This window comes from Odocoileus virginianus, chromosome 17, assembly GCF_023699985.2.
Source record: "Odocoileus virginianus isolate 20LAN1187 ecotype Illinois chromosome 17, Ovbor_1.2, whole genome shotgun sequence".
Lineage (NCBI taxonomy): Eukaryota > Metazoa > Chordata > Mammalia > Artiodactyla > Cervidae > Odocoileus > Odocoileus virginianus.
Window position 1 is genome coordinate 24005446 of NC_069690.1, and position 17606 is coordinate 24023051.

Sequence of the window (17606 nt, forward strand, 5' to 3'; positions counted from 1 at the left end):
AGGAGAAGGTGTGATTGAAGGTAAAGTAGGGGTCTGTTAGAAGATGCTGTTGTTACAGTCACAAGATATCGCAAGCCTGACCTTAGGGAGTGGCAGGAGGGAAGAAAAGGGCAAGAGGTATTTTACTGATAGAATTAGGATTTGAGGGACTGGGTGAGTAAGTAAATGTGGGAGGTGAGATTTAGGAGTCAGCCATGGTACTTAGGTTTCTGCAGTAGGAACTGCAGTAGGAGTCATAGGATCAGAAGCAACTCTTGACAGCAAGACACTTCAGTTTTTAACAGGGGGTTGTGAGCTTATCTGCCTCTGGATAATCATTCTCACTTGATTTGAATAGCATTTCCTTCCTCTTCTCCTTCTGAAATCTCCATGTAGATAAGTATCAACCGGACACAGAGCTTCCAGTGACCCAGAGGCTGGAAAATGAGCTTGATGGATTAGAGGTGGATATCCTTCAGGAAGATGTTCCATCTATCCTCGACCAAAATGCAGGCTTCAAAGAAGAGGCATTAGCCCTGGCAAAAATAAAAGCAGGGAGAAAGAAGCTTGTGACTGAGAACGTGCCACCGTCTAGGAAGAAAGATACTCTGGCACCAGCAAGACCACAGCAAGTATGAAATCACTCCTTTCTTTTGGCCCATTTGTATTAATCTGACATTGTCCAAGGTCACACAGGCTGGTAAACGGTGGAGCCAGGATTTGAGTTCTTGGGCATTTGAATGCCAGAGCCCTTGAGCCCAGCTGTCTAAGCTGACATAGCTTGGCTCCAGGTTGTTTTTTTGCTTTTTTTTTTTTTTTTTTTTTAAACAAAAAACAAATTTTAGTATTGTTACTAAGGACAGGGCATTCTTGTCCAGGTTTAGTAAGAGCCTTTCTGATTTGATACTGTGGTCTTCATTGGGCAGGCTATTTTAAAATACAGTTTTTTTCTGCTTCTGATTTGGAAGTATGAAATTTGAGGGGTTAAGATGAAGACTTCCTGGTAAATATTGATACATAATATATCACTTGATATTGAAAGGTATCTTTGGGTGAGTACTTTCTAAATAGCTTTGGGAGTCAGCTGGCTTGAAAGTACATTATATTCTTAAGCTTCTATCTAAAATTTAACTTCAGGCCCTACCAGTGGCAAACTGGCTAGAAGACCACCTCCTAGTCTGAATATGCTTAATGTGGTTACTCCAATTTGATGGCTTCTCCATCGGCTTCTGTAACATAATCACCTGTTACTCATAAATCATGGATTAAGATCAAGTCTTTATTCCTTTTCAAACAAACTCTCAAGGGAGGTCATTGGGAAGTCAGGGTTGAACCTATACAAATTCAGCCTGGAATATTTCTCCGAAACAGCCTTGTTCTCTGTAGCATTTTATGGTAGTTGTTCTGTTTAGGTGGCATATGCCTTCCTGCCTTCATCATACTCCTCCTCTATTAGCTCATTTAATCTTCTAGAAATTTGTGAAGACATTACCTCCCATTTTATAGATAGGAAACCTCAAGACTGAGAAATGTGTTTTAACCGAGAATGTTTTTTACCTCTTTTGCTTAGTTAGGAAGAAATATATATATACATTATATGTATATAAAGATGGCCAGGCCAGGGATTCCAGTTTTACACGTGTACCCCTCTCCCCACAACCAGGGTTGTTTTCATGTAATCTGTGCCCTCCCCAAATTTCTGCCACAGTGCTTTCCATTTAAGTTTTTGCTGAATGAATGCATGAACAGCATAGGGACATTTGAACCTTCAGTAAGCCTGAGGTCAAACCCAGTTTCTTTGCTATCCATTTGGCTTTATAATTCATACTTATCTCTTGCAGGGACTCCGCAAAACTGAAAAAAGTAGACCAGTCCCCTCTTACAGCAAAAGCAGGCTGCAAAGGACAACAGTCTCCTCCAGATTAAAAGTGAACCAACAGCCTGTGAAAGACAGTAGGACTCCTTGGATACCTCCAAACCCCACATCCCCACCAGCATCTCCTAAATGGTATGTAAAAATTCAAGCATTCAGGTATGTGATTTTACTTTTCCTCCACAGATCAAAGGTGACCTATTGCTTAGAGCAAATGAAGCAGTGGCCCTAGTCCCCTTTAAGGAAAAAAGCTCATTTGGATGGGAATACATGAAATGTCTTTGACTGGAAGCCCATTGGTTCCCTTTTCCTACCTAACGGTGGGTAGATAGCTCCCACAGGTCACTCCAGTACCCTGTGGACTTTGAAGGCTGCTCTTCACTCGCCTCCACACCCAGTAGATCCTGGTTACTTGAGGCTGGGAACTGTGCCCTATATCTGAATGTACAGTGCCGGATATAGTCAATCTTAGTAGGCATTTAGTAAATCTTTGCTGAATGAATGCTTAAAAATAATTCCTAGTCCAAGTCAAGACAACATGAATTATAAAACCGTACAAGCCTCATAGATGCTGTCCTGATGCAGAAGACAGTTAGGATAGAGCTGACATCACTGCCTTGTCACCCTTACTCAGGAGAAGGCAATGGCAACCCACTCCAGTACTCTTGTCTGGAAGATCCCAGGGACAGAGGAGTCTGGTAGACTTCAGTCCATGGGGTCGTGAAGCAACTTAGCCGTAGCAGCAGCACCCTTACTCACAGCACATAGAGAATGAGGGCCCGGTCTTCTGCAGAGCTGGGGAAGGGCGTTGTCCGTCAGGGGCACAGAGACCAGGCTTCAGGGAATTGGTTAAACATGGGGTTCATGCACCACGGACGGGGCTTCTCAGAGCACAGTGGGAAGGACCAGGAGCTAGGACAGTCACGGGAAGGCAGCACAAGCAGTCACGTGAGGAGGAGAGCGAGCGAGAAGGTAGGTGACGTGAAGGATCCCACTCCTTAGGCCGGCAGGAGATGTGGTGAGGAGCTTGGTGGGATGGGGTCCCCTGAAGACTGAGTGATTCTCAGTGGATGGTTATGCTTATTTATCAGCTTTCACTTTAAAGGTGAAGAAACTGTGCAGAGAATCTAATGCCTTGCAGAGCTGAGACTAAAATCAGGTCTTCTGATTTCATAATATATGTGCTTCTTTGATTTATTTCTGTGCTCTTAATTCGCTATTTTTATGTATGTAGTAGTGTAGAGATGTGAATTCAGTTGGTAAGCTCATGAAAACAGAAGTTGGTTGGAGTTTATATTGCAAAGCAAATATACAATGCACTGTCTTCTAGAGTGTACATGTGGTAGATAGGGGAGGTAAGGGGGAAGGCTTTTGGGTTCAAAGTGCTGTATTAGACCTGATAAAAGGCACAAAGTTGCTGTGTAACGTGAAATATAATTAGTGACCCAAATCTGTATATTAGAACAGGGTTTTGTTGAATTTCAGCTATTTATTCTGTAGTTGACAGTTGTTTTTTCATTTAAAATAGTGATTGCTTCTATGAAGCAAAAAGGGACTTCTCTTCTTTGACACCGAGCCTGAATCCTGGATGCTGTCACTCTGCTTCACATTCAGCTTCCAATATAGAGCCCCCCCTGTAGATCACCAGTACTGTGTCGCTCTTGTCTTTTCTGAGCTGGCACCTTTTATGAGTCATCGGATGTGGAGGGAATGGTTACAAAGGTGTAAGTTTTCCTTGTTTTGCAGTGCTGCCTGGCTCAAGGTGAAATCCAGCCCAAAAGATACCACCAAAGAACAATCTCTCCAGCAGGAAGATACACAAGAGGACAGTCGGTTGAGAGGTGCTGTTGAACACGAAGCAGTGAGGTTTGTGCTGGCGTTTGTCAGATCTTTGAAATGGGCCCCCTTTCAAATGGAATTCTAAAGCGAGCTCTTCTTTTGCCCATGTATAAAGTTGGCTATATAAAATGGAAGTTACTAAACTTTCCTGTCAAATTATGCAGCTTAGACAGTGAGCCCCTCTTTGATTCCTTGCCTAATTCATTCAAAAATTACGTGCGTTTCAGTTGTCTACTAGTTGCTTGTTTTGGTACAGTTGTGAGCTCTTTGGAGACCTTTTCGGGGGACTGGGGGGGTGGGCAAAAAAGACAGATTCCCAGCCCCTGCTTACTTATAGTCAACAGGGAGGACATGTTACTGACTATAAGATAGAAAGTTGTGTGTCCCCTGAGACCTGAAGTGTTAAATGCTGACAGAGTTCAGAAGGTAGACAGGACACCTCTGCAGAGATCTGAGCTTCTTGGAGGGAGATGGAAAATCAATTAGGACTTGAAGAATAGGCTTTAAGTAGGGGGTGATGAGGTGAGGCCATTCCATGACAGGAGAGCAGTGAAAACAGGTCACCTGCATTCATTTGGCTGGAATTGTTCTTGCAGTTATGGGGAAGCCAGAGTGAAAGTGGACCATTAGATAACTTGATACTGTTCACTATCCTGGGCTGAAAGCATCAAGCCCTAACACATACATTAAGGTCGTTCTGAGTTAGCTTTTCCTTTCTGTGTTTATTTGACTTCACTCTGCGTTGGGGGCCCTCCTGGGAGCCCATTTCTTTGTCTGAGCTGGAAGATAGAGCAGCAGCTTTGTTTTACAGCTGAGCAAGAAGTCCTAATTGCAGCAAAGGCTAGTTTTCTTGAGATTATTTGTGGCCAGGTTTTTGTGGCACTGCACGCTAACCAGGAATGCTCTTGCGGGTAAATGTCTTTTTACATGGAACGTTACACCTAGAGCTTCACTGGCCCAGAGACTGAGTTACCTCCTGAGTCTTTGATGGAGCCAAGATGGGCACTCTGCGGGGTCCTGACTCCTGGTCTGTTTATGCGGTAATGACACCTGCAGGTTGAGGCGAAATTGGCCTGACTTTTGTATTCTCTGCTAGACTCGCTTGGCTGGATGCTGAAACTTCCAAAAGATTGAAGGAATTAGAAGAATTAAAAGCCGAACAAATGGACAAAATGCAAAAACAGAGGTAACTGACTGTTTTCTGAGGTAGAGTAAAACACAGCAGGCCTATTTTATATCATCTAGCTATTTTTACAACTTGTTGCGATTGTTTTGTGGTGTAGTCACACTTCTCATGTCTGTTGTCCGTCAGACTGCTTAAAGTTCTTTGAAGTCACCTAAGAAGCCAACAGTGGAGCTCAGACAGGAGCCCCTGGGAGTCCTGGCTGGTTTGAGGAGAGTTGGGATGACTCTGTGATAGCATCCTTTAGGCTCCATTGGCTTGATGCTGAAACTTCCAGAAGAACAAAGGAATTGAATGAGCTGAAAACTGGAGAAAGGGATAGGTGTCAGAAACTGAGATATGTGTTTGCTTCTGAAGGGTGGTGCATGCTTGCCTATTCTTACATTGGTCCGGACAATTTCACCACCATCCTGGACTGTGTGGGCCTGACCTCACCAGTGAATGAATGAATATCTGCATGTCTGCGTGTATTTTGCACAGTATTTTTTCAAGGAAGTATTTCTTTTGCGTGCAGTTTGAATGATATCTACAGTTTAGGGGGAGTTTTATCTGAAAGATCAGTGTTACGTCTGTTGTTTCCCTTGGAGGTGCTTGTCTGCTGGCCAGGTGGGGCGTAGATGTGCAGTCTGCTAGGATACTTCTTTTTCACACATTAGCTTCAGCACAGTATAAGGTTTTCAAGTGAGGTTGCTTTTCCCATTTACCCCCAAGAGTGTCACCACCTGAATCCAGGCACGAAGAAGTTCTTGAGCAGGCTTAGTTGTTACTGCTGCAGTTGGCTCATCTGTCTCACTCTGATAATGAGTCACCCTGAAGTCACGTGAACAGAACCCTCATTGACATAGCTGTGCATTCTGTCACCAGTCATGAGAGAGTGTCCACTCCCAGGTTAGAAGGGCTGTGGCCCTTTTGTTAGAGGGTGAGTGTCGTGAACCAGTACCACCCCCAAACCAAGAGAGGGGTCAGCACCCCTACTCTCAAACTCCCTGCGGGTCCCTCCTCAGTTGCAGCCCCTTCTTTCTCCCCAGAGCTCACCACTGTCCTGATTCTTGTCTTCATCTTTTCATTACTTGTATTCATAAATCTGTTACCCTTGTGTGTGTCCTTAATGGCATATTGTTTCATCTGGACAGCTCAGAAGCAGGCCCAAACCTGGAAAGGCAGTGCTGCTGGGATTAGATGAGGATTCCCAGGGAAAGCAGGCTGTGCAGGGTCCTTCCTAAACTTCCTGGGACTTTTTAGGCGCCCATCCAGAAAGTTTATAGATCATGAATGAGTCCTGGCAAAGGTAGGGCTTACCACATTTGGGGCATCTGGAGATGAACCAGGTGCAATGGACCTCCAGAGGAGGCCTGGTCAGGGGGCAGTGGGCTGCCTTGTGTAGTGTTTCGTTTTGTTACCCAGTAGTATTCCATCGCATGACTGTTCACATACACATATCCACAGCCTGTGTATCCATCCTCTTGTGAATTAACCTCTGGGTTGTTTTCCATTGTTAGTTAGTACAGGAGTTCCCTTCTAGTTTTTCTGCATCCCAGCTGACATGTGGTAATATACGATTTTTAAAATTTTGGTGAGAGCATGGTGGTATCTCACTGGGATTTTACTTTGCAGTTCCTTGAAGTCTAATGATGATGAACACTTGGTAGTGCTTATTGTGATGTGTTTATTCAAGTTTTTTGTCCATTTTTTATTGTTTTTATAATTACTGATTTTTAAGAGTTTCAAAAAATATGTTCTGGATTTGAGGCCCCTTTCAGAATATGTGCAGCAAATATTTTCTCCCAGTCCTGTGGCTTGCCTATGTATTTTCTTAATGGGATCTTTTGAAGACAAGAAGTTTCAAATTTTGATTAAGATCAACTTAGCAGTTTTTTCATTTTACAGTTAATCTTTTCTATGAACTAAGTAATCATGACCAGTGCTGAAGTTTCAAGGATATTCTATATTTTCTTCTAAAATGCTTTTTAGTTTCAGTTTTAATTTTTATATCTGTGATCCCATTTTTAATTAATTTCTGTGTGTGAGATGAAATGCTTATCAGGGTTGATTGTTTTCCTTGTGGATATCTGGCTAGTCTAGCACCATCCGATGAAAGGATTATTGACCTTGATCTTTACACTAGGGTCATCTGGGTGAACTGTTGGTTAAGGACCGTCATGCAGGTCTTTAGGTCTTTCCTTTGGGGTGTGCCACGCTCTCCAGAGATGAGTCTTTTGATCTGCTGCCTGGAGGGTGAGGACCTGTGTGTCCTTGGAGCTGAGGTGGTCAGGAGTCTGTAAATCTTATCCCTAGGCATTCAGCTCACATCCATACATCCCTCTTTTCAGTAAGGCACCTACAGTCTCAGTGCAGTTGGCATCCCCTGAGGAGTCAAGAGATTGAGCAACCAACCCATCTTCTCTCAGAGTTGCGGAGAGGCCATGGAGAGGCCATGGTCCAGTATGTGAAGGAAGGGACCTAGGGCCCTAACTTCTCAAATATCATCTGACTCTTGTCTTTTATGGTTAAGCCACCTCCTCCCAGGCCACCCGTAGGCCTCGGGGTACTCGTGCTCCCAGTCTTGAGCCTCTTAAGTCAGCAGTGCAAATTGTGTGAGTCCTAGGCTTTGCCCATCACAACCCTAGAATTCAGCCCTCTTAGTCTGGTAAGTTACTTACCACTTTCGTCCTTGAGTTTCTAGCACCGTTTCCCCTGCCTTGTCATTGTGAGTTTATGTCTGATTCTGTTATTGTGGGGTTTGGGAGGGAACAAAATTAGTTTCATTTGTTGTGTCTTGTGCCCTCTTTAGTCATTTCAAGGCAGCCATTATTCTTTCTAAATGGACTCAGAGCCTAATATACTTCTTCAGATGTTATCTCAGCCTTTGTCCTCAAAGCTGGGGTCAGGACCAGCAGTATCACATCACCTGAGAGCTTGTTGGAAATACAGACTCTCAGGCCTCCCTCAGGCCAGTCGCATCAGAATCTACATTTAACAAGATCCCCCGGGATCTTGTGTGAAAATTAGAACAGCACTGTGGTTTTATAATCATTCGATTTCCCTTCGCCTGGGGTGGTAAATAAATGTGCACAATAGGATATTTTCTTGCTTTTGATTTTAATTTTCAATTTTATTTCTAAATAGTGTTTCCACCACCCAGTTAGCAGACAAGGTAGAGAAGGCAGTTCTGGAGCGTTTGAAGCCTCTCCTGGCCAAGGCCCAGGTAATCTAGTTCATCCCATATGCTTGCCTTTTGGAAGCTCTCGAATAAAAAGTGTTGCCCCAGAGGTCACACTGACCCTTTGCAGGGCTGTGTGTCTGTCTGGCAGCCAGCAGCTACATTGCTTCTTGTGCTTCATGGTATGGGCACAGTGCTTCTAGGGCCCCTTTCGGGCACCCACACTACTGATGTGTCTTCCTTCCTTTGTGGGTGAGGGTTCAAGATGGGGGAGGAGAGAGAAAGTGTCACTTTTATGAAAGGTGAGATTTTCATTTGGGGAATAAGTTTCGATTGCAATTTATGTTCCTAATCAAATAAAGCTGTTGGTGGTGTTAGTGTTCAGTTCACTGCTTCCACTCTTAATTTCGTGTTCTTTCACCTCAGTGATCTGGAATGATTTACTGTATTTTTTCCAGAGGAGAGAAATGTTAGGACAGCTTCTGTGCACAAATTAGTGCTTTTTTCAAGGTGAAATTGTACAGAGCATCACCAGTAGGTTTTGCCATCCTCCTCTGAGCAGTGAGCTGAATGTTATGGCCAGACCCTGTAAATCCATCCTGTAAATAGGAACGCTCTTGTTCATGTGACTAGATGAAACCATGGAAAAGCACTGAAATCTTAAATGGAGTGAACAACATTCTGGGTCACTGAATAAGCACTAAACTTCTCTATCTCTTGGTCTGAGACATGTTAAATCATTTTTAGAGTCCATGGAAATCTCAGGAGTATAGAACCGGGAGGGTTCATAGAGGCCAAACCATCCAACCTCCTTTTTTTGTCATTGAGGAAACTGGAACAGAGAAGTTGAGTAATTGCACAAAAACACACAGCTACTCTGAAAACATTTTCAAAATTGAGGGAAGAAGAGGGGCAGAAAGCCAAGACCAGCACATGGCATTTATTTTCATGAAGACAGAGTGCTTAAATTTCTACAGAAAGCCTAATATAGCTAAAACTGATGAACAGTTCCACACAGAAGTTATTCTGGGAGCAGAATTCATTTGTACTAATATGGGTTGTAAATTTTCATAATTCATGAGTGTGCTTGTCTGTTTTAATAGAGAGTCAATTCTTCTCTGGAAGTAGATACTCATTTGAAGGATCGGCCATCAGAAATCACAATGACAGCCCAGCCTGCAGAGGAGGTGCGTGTGGTGGGGCTGGCGTTCTGGACTGACACTGGGATTATTACATGATAATGTCCTCGGGTATAAGGAAAAATGATACACAGATCACCCTACAGACACTAGACTGTCCCACTCCGTAGGGTGTAGGTCATCTTTCACATTTGGCATGTTAATGCTTACAGTGTATCTTTAGCATTATGACTTAGATGAGCCTGTGAACAGCTCACAGAAAGCTTTCGAGCCACAGGTTTTTGTCAGCAGCTCTTTCCTTTCCTCCCAGTGACAGAGTGTGGGTAGACTACATGAGCCTGAATGTTGATGGCCCGCGGCAGAAGAATGACTGCCCTCATTTCCTGTCATTCAGCCTAGTTTTGCTCCTTACTGGCCTAATTTCCTTTATGCTGAGGGCCCAATATGTATTGTTAGGCAAGCTTGTTTTGAGTGCCTAGTAATGACCAGTATCTGGCCTGGCAGAGACAAAAGGTGGCCCAGGAACAAATGATAATGTTTGAGAAAAATGAAAACCTAGCATGTGGTTGTCCACCTTGTGCTCTTCCTCTGGAGGACGTGTGTTCACCGTTTGTGGGAATGTTGTTCTCCCTGCCCTTCTACCTCGGCTAGGGACAGGAAGATGCAGCCTGCCTCCGGTGGCTCTTCATGGAGGGCGGAGAGAAGTTACTGCTTTCTGTGTTCAGAGCAAGTGAAGGGCTGAGCAAGGGTGACGGTCTCAGAGTGAGAAGGAAATTGGAATGCAGCTCCACCAGCCCAATGACCTGAGGAACAGGAAGATGATAGATTCCAAGGATGTATCCCAGTTCTAATCATTAAGCAATAGTTTAGTTTTGGCATATTTTTGTAATTTTTGCAGTTGTAATTTTATTGTTCCAGTATTTTATGACAGAATCTCATGCGAGGTGAGGCATCTGAGACTGGAAGCTGAAACCCTGCATCTGGCTCTTATAGACCAAGTGCGCAATGCCTCTGTCTTTTGTACTTCAGAGCCACCAGTGATACCTTTTTCCCTAGAAAAGTATGAGACTCGCCTCTCATCTAGGGAGGCAATTCATGCGGTATTTTCATAGGAAAGAGAAATGAAATGGTCATAAATGCTGTCAGTGAAGTAGACATGTTTGAGTATTACTAGAAATGATCAGCCTTGTACATGAGAACTGTCCTGTAGGCATTAAATGGGCCTTAATACAATTTCTTAAAAAGGTAAAGTCACTCTGTCCAGTATTTACCATTCTCAGCTGCTGTTAAACTTCAGCATCACCACACAAGAGTTTCCCAGGCAGCACCATTGAGGGTCAGTGTTTATAAATAACTGAATAGAAACAAACTTGTTGAAGTTGGCATGATGAAGTTAAAAATGAGATATTTTGCTGTGTTAACTTATAAAAGAGCTGTGGGACCTTGATCCCAGATACCCAGAATTCTCATCTCTCAAAGGGAGGAGACGTTTGCTACACTTTGCACATCAGCTGTAGCTCTCAGTAGATTTGCTTGCAGACAGGATGATCCCTGGTGTCAGGAAATAGATTTTGGGAGGGTGCCATCATGGCATATTTGTCTCCTGCTGCTACTATTGTCATTAACTGAACTTGCGCATGAAATACATTTTTCCACAATGTGTAAGGTTTTCCTTTAATTAAAAGCTGTACCTGGCTAAAAAGGCAAACAATTCAGGAAAAGTATCATGTAAAAAGTAAAATCTCCCCACCAATGGGTACCGTGTGCTCATCTGTATAAAGCTTCTTTCTTTATATTTTGGTGATCTTTTCATATCAGCTCATTGTGTCCTTCCTTATTTCATGGGATTCTTGATATTTGATTCTTTAAACATTAAGTATGAAAATAACAGATACATACATCTTAATTAACCAGACCTGCATTACTGGTTTAGTTAACTCTAGATTTCTTGGTAATTTTATTGTATTGGCTATTCAGCTGATTTTTATTTCTTTAACTTTGGCCAAGGTTGAACATTTCTTTGTTGGTCATTAATGTATTTTCTTCTGTAAACCGTTAAAAGGTTTTAAAAATTACTATGGCGGTAACTGTTCTTCATGCCAATCACTATTTTTAAAGTGTTCCAGTGTACAAGTGCTCATATAATCCTTGTAACTCTGAAATGTAGGGTCATTATTTCCATATTATAAACCAGAGGATTGAGGCCTAGAGAGGTTAAGTATACTTGCCCCCACTTTGAGGCATATCAGTGGCAGAACCAGGTTTGGGTCCCAGAAATGTCTCCTTCCAGAGCCTGATATGATCATTTCCCCAGCAGACATTCTTTGTTAAAAAGCCTCTTTCAGAGCAGATTATAGACACATATTAGAATCAACAGAAATACAACACATATAAAAATGCTTTGCAAGCTGTAAAGTGCTTTTTGAATGTAAAGGATACAAAGTCAAGAAAGGCCGGTGAAACTCTTCCAGGTTAGGGGTGCTGTGCTATGCTTAGTCACTCAGTTGTGTCCGACTCTTTGCAACCCCATGGACTGTAGCCCACCAGGCTTCTCTGTCCGTGAGGATCCTCCAGGCAAGAATACTGGAGTGGGTTGCCATGCCCTCCTCCAGGGGCTCTTCCCAACCCAGGGATTGAACCCAGGCCTCCCGCATTGCAGGCGGATTCTTTACTGTCTGAGCAACCAGGGAAGCCCTCAGGTTAATGGTAGAAAGTCTCAAACAGAAACAAGAATCATCACCTGTGATGTTGTGAACAGATGCTTTTACAAAGCACTGAAGTGAAAGAGAACAGTGTAGGTGTGTCCTCTGGAGAATATGACATGTGCTGTATGCTTAGTCATTCAGTTGTGTCCGACTCTTTGCGACCCCATGGACTGTAGCCCGCCAGGCTCCTGTGTCCATGGGGATTCTCCAGGCAAAAATACTGGAGTGGGTTGCTGTGCCCTTCTAGGAGAGCTTCCTGACCCAGGAATTGAACCAGGATCTCCTGCATTGCAGGTGGATTCTTTACCAACTGAGCTACCAGGGAAGCCCCATGACATGTGCAGTATTGGACATTCTTCTGAGTCTAGCACAAAGCAGATACTTGCTTTACCAGCTGGCAAAACAGCTAGTAACAATAATTTTCATGGACATTAATGGTGTTACTCGATTAATGCAACTATTGAAATGACTGTGGTAGAAACTGTCTTGACTGTTCTGATGTCCTGCTGTCAATGTTTACTGACTTAGGAGAGGCTAGATTTAGTGTAGAAACTGCCTGTTGTATCATCTCACAGTAGGTTTGCGTGATCAGGGTTCATATTTAAGTCTCATGATATTTTCGTATTGCCTTTCCATCCCCTTCGCTTGTTTCACAGGCTACAGCTGTTGATGGTGAATCCAGTAACATTCATCAGCTGGATGGTTTTTTGGAAGATACCACTCACGAGCATTGGTCCATGACTCACTCTAAGATCTGGGAGTCTGATGCCTTAGCCACCTTGGGGGACGGCAAGGACAGCCCGAACCTGGAGACCATGATGCTCCGAATGGAGGAAATGGAAGTAGGTTGCAGGAGCCAGCTCTGGTTAGCTGCTGCAGGCTGGCTTCTGTCGAGCACAGCTCCTCCTCATGATTCTGTAGCTTAAAACATCAAAGTTACCTGGTCCTCAGTTTAAATCCCATCTCGGCTGTCAGCCAAATGTGCAGCCTTCGTAAAGTCACATACTTTCTGATAAGTGGGGTGTTTTTGTTCTTTTTTAAATTTATTTTTTAATTGAAGGATAATTGGTTTACAGTGTTGTGTTGGTTTCTGCCATACAACAAAGTGAATCATAAGTAGACATATGTCTCCTCCCTCTTGAACCTCCCTGCCACCCCCACCCCGTCCCACCCCTTTAGGTCATCACAGAGCACTGGGTTGAGCTCCCTGTGTTATACAGCAGCTTCCCACTGGATGTCTGTTTTATACTTGGTAGGGCATAGATGTCAGTACTGCTCTCTCAAGTCGTCTCACCCTCTCCTTACCCCCGTGTCCATTCCTGTCAGCACCATTTTTCTAGATTCCCTATATATATATAAATGTGTTAATATATGGTATTTGTTTTTCTCTTTCTGACTTACTTCACTCTGTATAACAGGCTTTAGGTTCATCCCCCTCACTAGAACTGACTTAAATTCATTCCTTTTTATGGCTGAGTGATATTCCATTGTGTGTGTGTGTGTGTGTGTGTGTATACACACACACACACACACACACACACACTGTATATATATATATTTATATATATATATATTTATAAAACACCACAATTTCTTTATCCATTCATCTGTCGATGGGCATCTAGGTTGCTTCCATGTCCTGGCTATTGTAAATAGTGCTACAATGAACCCTGGAGTACATGTGTCTTTTTTAATTAAGTGAGGGTGTTTTTAAGGACACAATAGGTACGAAGTGTCTGTATACTACCTGACCCGTAACTCATCATTGATATGCGATACCAAAAACGCTGGGCCAGAGTCCAGTCCTACAAATGGGACCGACAACTTCTTCACCCCTCAGCTTGTAAATGCTGCCCAATTGCCTGTTCTGCTCTCCTCCCATTGGATCCTGGCAAACCTCAGATAACTTTACCTTTCTTAATTCCCCTGATGCTACTTTAGAATGCTCTTCTCAGAGAATTCTAGACCTCAGACATTATGCAAGCCAACCCCTGGATGGTTCTGAGGAGGAAATTGAGACACAGTAAGGCAGTGAGTGACATGGCCAAGGCCACTCAAAAATTCCCACCAGAGTTGGGCTGAGAATCCAGGTCCCTGACTCCTAGCTTAGAATTTTCATTTTAACTCCACCTTGATGAAATCTCATTTTGGCTTTGCTGCTAAACTAAAAACATAATAGGCAAGACAACATTTCGTTGGTTTTTGACAATTTAAAACTGTGTAGTTTATCCTAGTCTTGTAACTGATTTCCCCTTCTTGGGGGTAACTGTCTAGACCTGAAGTGTCCTAAATGGTAGTCTGTAGCCACATACACGGCTGTTTACATATGTGGCCATTTACACATGTGGCCATTTAATGTAAACCAGTTAAAATTAAATACATTACTGCATTTCCAGTGGTCAATAGTTAGTGGCTAGTACATTGGACAGGACAAAAATAGAACATTTCCGTCATCAATTCAGATTCTAGTGGGCAGTGCTGGTCCAGATTAGATTAATTAGTATAGGTTAATTGCCTCATTTTATTTTACACTTCCCCTCATGAGCTAACCAATGGCCTGGGAGGTGCCTGTTTTCTGGCGATGTGTCTGTATCAAATGTCTGCTGGACTATTATAACCTTACTAGTCTCTGGTTTGTAATGAAACTAATTTTTTTCCTCACAGATTAATCTTTTTTTTTTTTTTTCCCAAAGAAATACCAGGAGACAGTTCGCCAAAGATATAATAAAATTGTATATACCGATCCTCACTTTTGGATGCAAGAAGAAAAAAATGGTGAGTGTTCCCCCACTTTTTCCCTCTACATTGTACTCTGAAAAATTTCACACGTACAGAAAAGTTGGAAAAAATTGTACAGTGGATACTCATATATACATCTTCTAGATTCTACAATTAAAATCTTGCTCTATTTGCTTTATCATTTATCTCCTCAGCCTCTCAGGCTTCCCAGGTGGCTCAGTGGTAAAGAATCCGCCTGCCAATGCAGGAGACATGAGACGTAGGTTTAATCCCTGGGTTGGGAAGATCCCCTTGGAGGAGGGCATGAAACGCATTCAGTATTCTTCCCTGGGAAATCCCATTGACAGAGGAGCCAGGCGGGCTATAGTCCATGGGGTTGCAAAGGGTCGGAGGTGACTGAGCACACATGAGCACCCATCAATTCATGTTATTTTTGGATCCATTTTAGAGTAAGTTGCAGACATCAGTACATCTTAACCGAAGCATTTCAACCTGTGTATCAGCAACTAGAGCTTCATATTTACTTAGGGTTCTTTTTCCTTTTGAGATAAAATTTACATCTAATGAAATACACAAATCTTAACTGTATTATTTGATGAGTTTTGACAAATGGGTGCATCTTTCTACCCACACTCCTTCCATCAGCCTGTGCTCCTTCCCAGTCAGTGCCCCCCTACCCAGCCAACCACTGTGCTTTTTTTTTAACTTTAGATTAATTTTGCCTAGTCTGGAATTTCATATAAGTGGAATCATACATGTATTTAACCTTTTGTCTTTCATTTAGCATGATGTCTTATAATTTATCTATTACTCATTTCCTATTGCTAAGGTAACAAGCTTAAGTTAGTAACAAGTTATAGCATAAATGTAGTGGTTTAAAACAAATTTATTCTCTCACAGATTTATTCTCAAGTGAATTCCTGGAGGTCCGAAGTCTGAATGTCTCAAAGGGCTAAAAGCAAGGGATTGGCAGGGCTTGTTCCTTCTTCCAGCTTCTAAGGCTGCCTGCATTCCTTGGCTTGTGGCTTTATTACTCCAGAGTGCTTCTGCCTTCACATTGCCTTCTCCTCCCCTGAGTCACATCTTCCTCTGCTTGCCTGTTATAATGACTTGTTGATTACCTTTAGGGCCCATCCCAGTGATCCAGGTTATTTCCCCATCTCAAGATCCTTAAAGTCCCTCCTGCTATAAAAGAGACATTCACAGGTTTCAGGGGTCAGAATCTGGACATCTTGGGGAGCCATTGTTCAGCCTGCCACACTGTACCAGTGTCCATTCCCTTTTATTGCTGAGTAGTATTCCATTGTACACAGGTAACACATCTAGTTTAGCTATTTGCCTGGAGATCTGCATTTGATTTTTTTAAATTTGGGTCTATTAGAAATTTGCTGAGTGTATTCATGTGTAATCTTTTTATGGACATAGGTTTTCATTTCTCTTGGATAAAAACCTGAGTAGATTTGTCAGATTGTGGGCTAGGCACATGTCTAACTTTATAAAAAACTGTCAAACATTTCCCCAAAGTGACTGTACCATTTTACACTCCTTGCACTGAGTTCATATTGCTAGAGATCCTTGCCAACATTTGAATTGTCAAAGTCTTTTTCATTATAACCTTTCTGGTGGGCCTGTAGCAATATCTCTTTGTGGCTTTAGTGTCATTTCTTTGGTAAATAATGATGTTTAGAACATTTTCAGGTAATTATTAGTCATTTGTATATTTTTCTTTATGAAGTGTCCAAGTCTTTTTTTACAGTAAAAAAAATTGGATTGTCTTTTTATGTGTGAATTATAGGAATTCTTCATGCATTTGGGTGTGAATTCTTTGCCATATATATACTATTTTCAAAACAGCTCTATTGAGATATAATTCACATACCATAAAATTCATCCTTTTAAAGTTGAGTTGTTTTTAGTGTATTTACAGAATGTTGCAAATGTCATTGCTGTCTAATTCCAGAGCATTTTCATCACCCTAACAAGAATCCCAGCTTCCATTAGCAATCACTTCTCATTCTCCCCCACCTCTTCCCAGTAGCCACTAATATATTTGGGGGTGAATGTTTGCAAATGTTTTCCCCCATCTGTAGCTCACTTATGTATTTTCTCAAATGTGTTTTGTTACAAGGAAACATTTTAAATTTTGATAAAGTCTAATTTATCCAATTTTTCTTGTATAGTTTTGGCTTTCTTTGATCTCATAAACCTTTGCCTATTCCCAAGTTGAGAAGAAAAGCTCTTGTTTTCTTCTAGAAGCTTTATGCTTTTAGCTTGTATGTGTAGGTCTGTGATCCATCTTGAATAAAACTTGCCTCTGGTTTAAGAGGCAAGTAGAGGTTGAGGTTTATTTTTTCCTCCTGCTAATGGATATCCATTTGTTCTTACACCATTTGTTGAAAAGACTTTCAGTTTTCTCTTCCACTTTTAAAAATTCATACATATGCATTTTGGCTGCAGTTGCTAGGCCAGTGTCGCAGTTGGGGCTGGGGAGTGTTACTCAAGTTCTCTTTGACTCATGCTTATCAGTTACTACTTTACTCAACGAAAGAAGGAAAATAAAATGTGGTTAAACATTACCTCTAAAGGATTTTTGGTACTGTGAGTATTAATAGAAGGAAAGGAAGTTGTGGGTATAGAAGATTTATAATAGCAGCATATGTACATACACTTTTTTAAAAGAGTACGAGTTTGGGGTATTGTCTTAGGAAAAGTATTCCCTGTGTCACATTTTGACTGAAAAATGAGCCATCTAAACACAACAGAGATTCATTCCTTTTAGTTTGGGTAATTGTTTTTAAAGTGTACCACTTTATAGTTTTATTTATTTATGGCTGTGCTTGGTCTTCGATGCTGCGCGGGTGGCAAGCAGGGGCTACTCTCTGGTTGTGGGCAAGCTTCTCCCATCGTGGTGACTTCTCTAGATGCAAAGCACAGGGCTCTGGGGCATGCCGGCTTCAGTAGTTGCAGCCTGTGGACTCAGTGGTCGAGG

The 17606-nt window shown here is 42.3% G+C and overlaps 1 protein-coding gene across 3 annotated transcripts in view; it reads left to right on the forward strand.

Moving 5' to 3' along the window:
• KIAA0753 (KIAA0753 ortholog) overlaps positions 1-17606 on the forward strand; it is a 56742-nt gene that overhangs the window by 26089 nt on the left and 13047 nt on the right. For 2 of the 3 annotated variants that reach the window (XM_020882850.2, XM_020882851.2), the window contains 8 exons: positions 376-611; positions 1821-1987; positions 3599-3718; positions 4788-4877; positions 8001-8079; positions 9138-9221; positions 12535-12720; positions 14572-14653. In XM_020882850.2, the coding sequence (XP_020738509.2) occupies positions 376-611; positions 1821-1987; positions 3599-3718; positions 4788-4877; positions 8001-8079; positions 9138-9221; positions 12535-12720; positions 14572-14653 (1044 nt within the window). The remainder of the gene's footprint in view (positions 1-375; positions 612-1820; positions 1988-3598; positions 3719-4787; positions 4878-8000; positions 8080-9137; positions 9222-12534; positions 12721-14571; positions 14654-17606) is intronic. The other variant, XM_070478912.1, reaches the window with a different exon arrangement.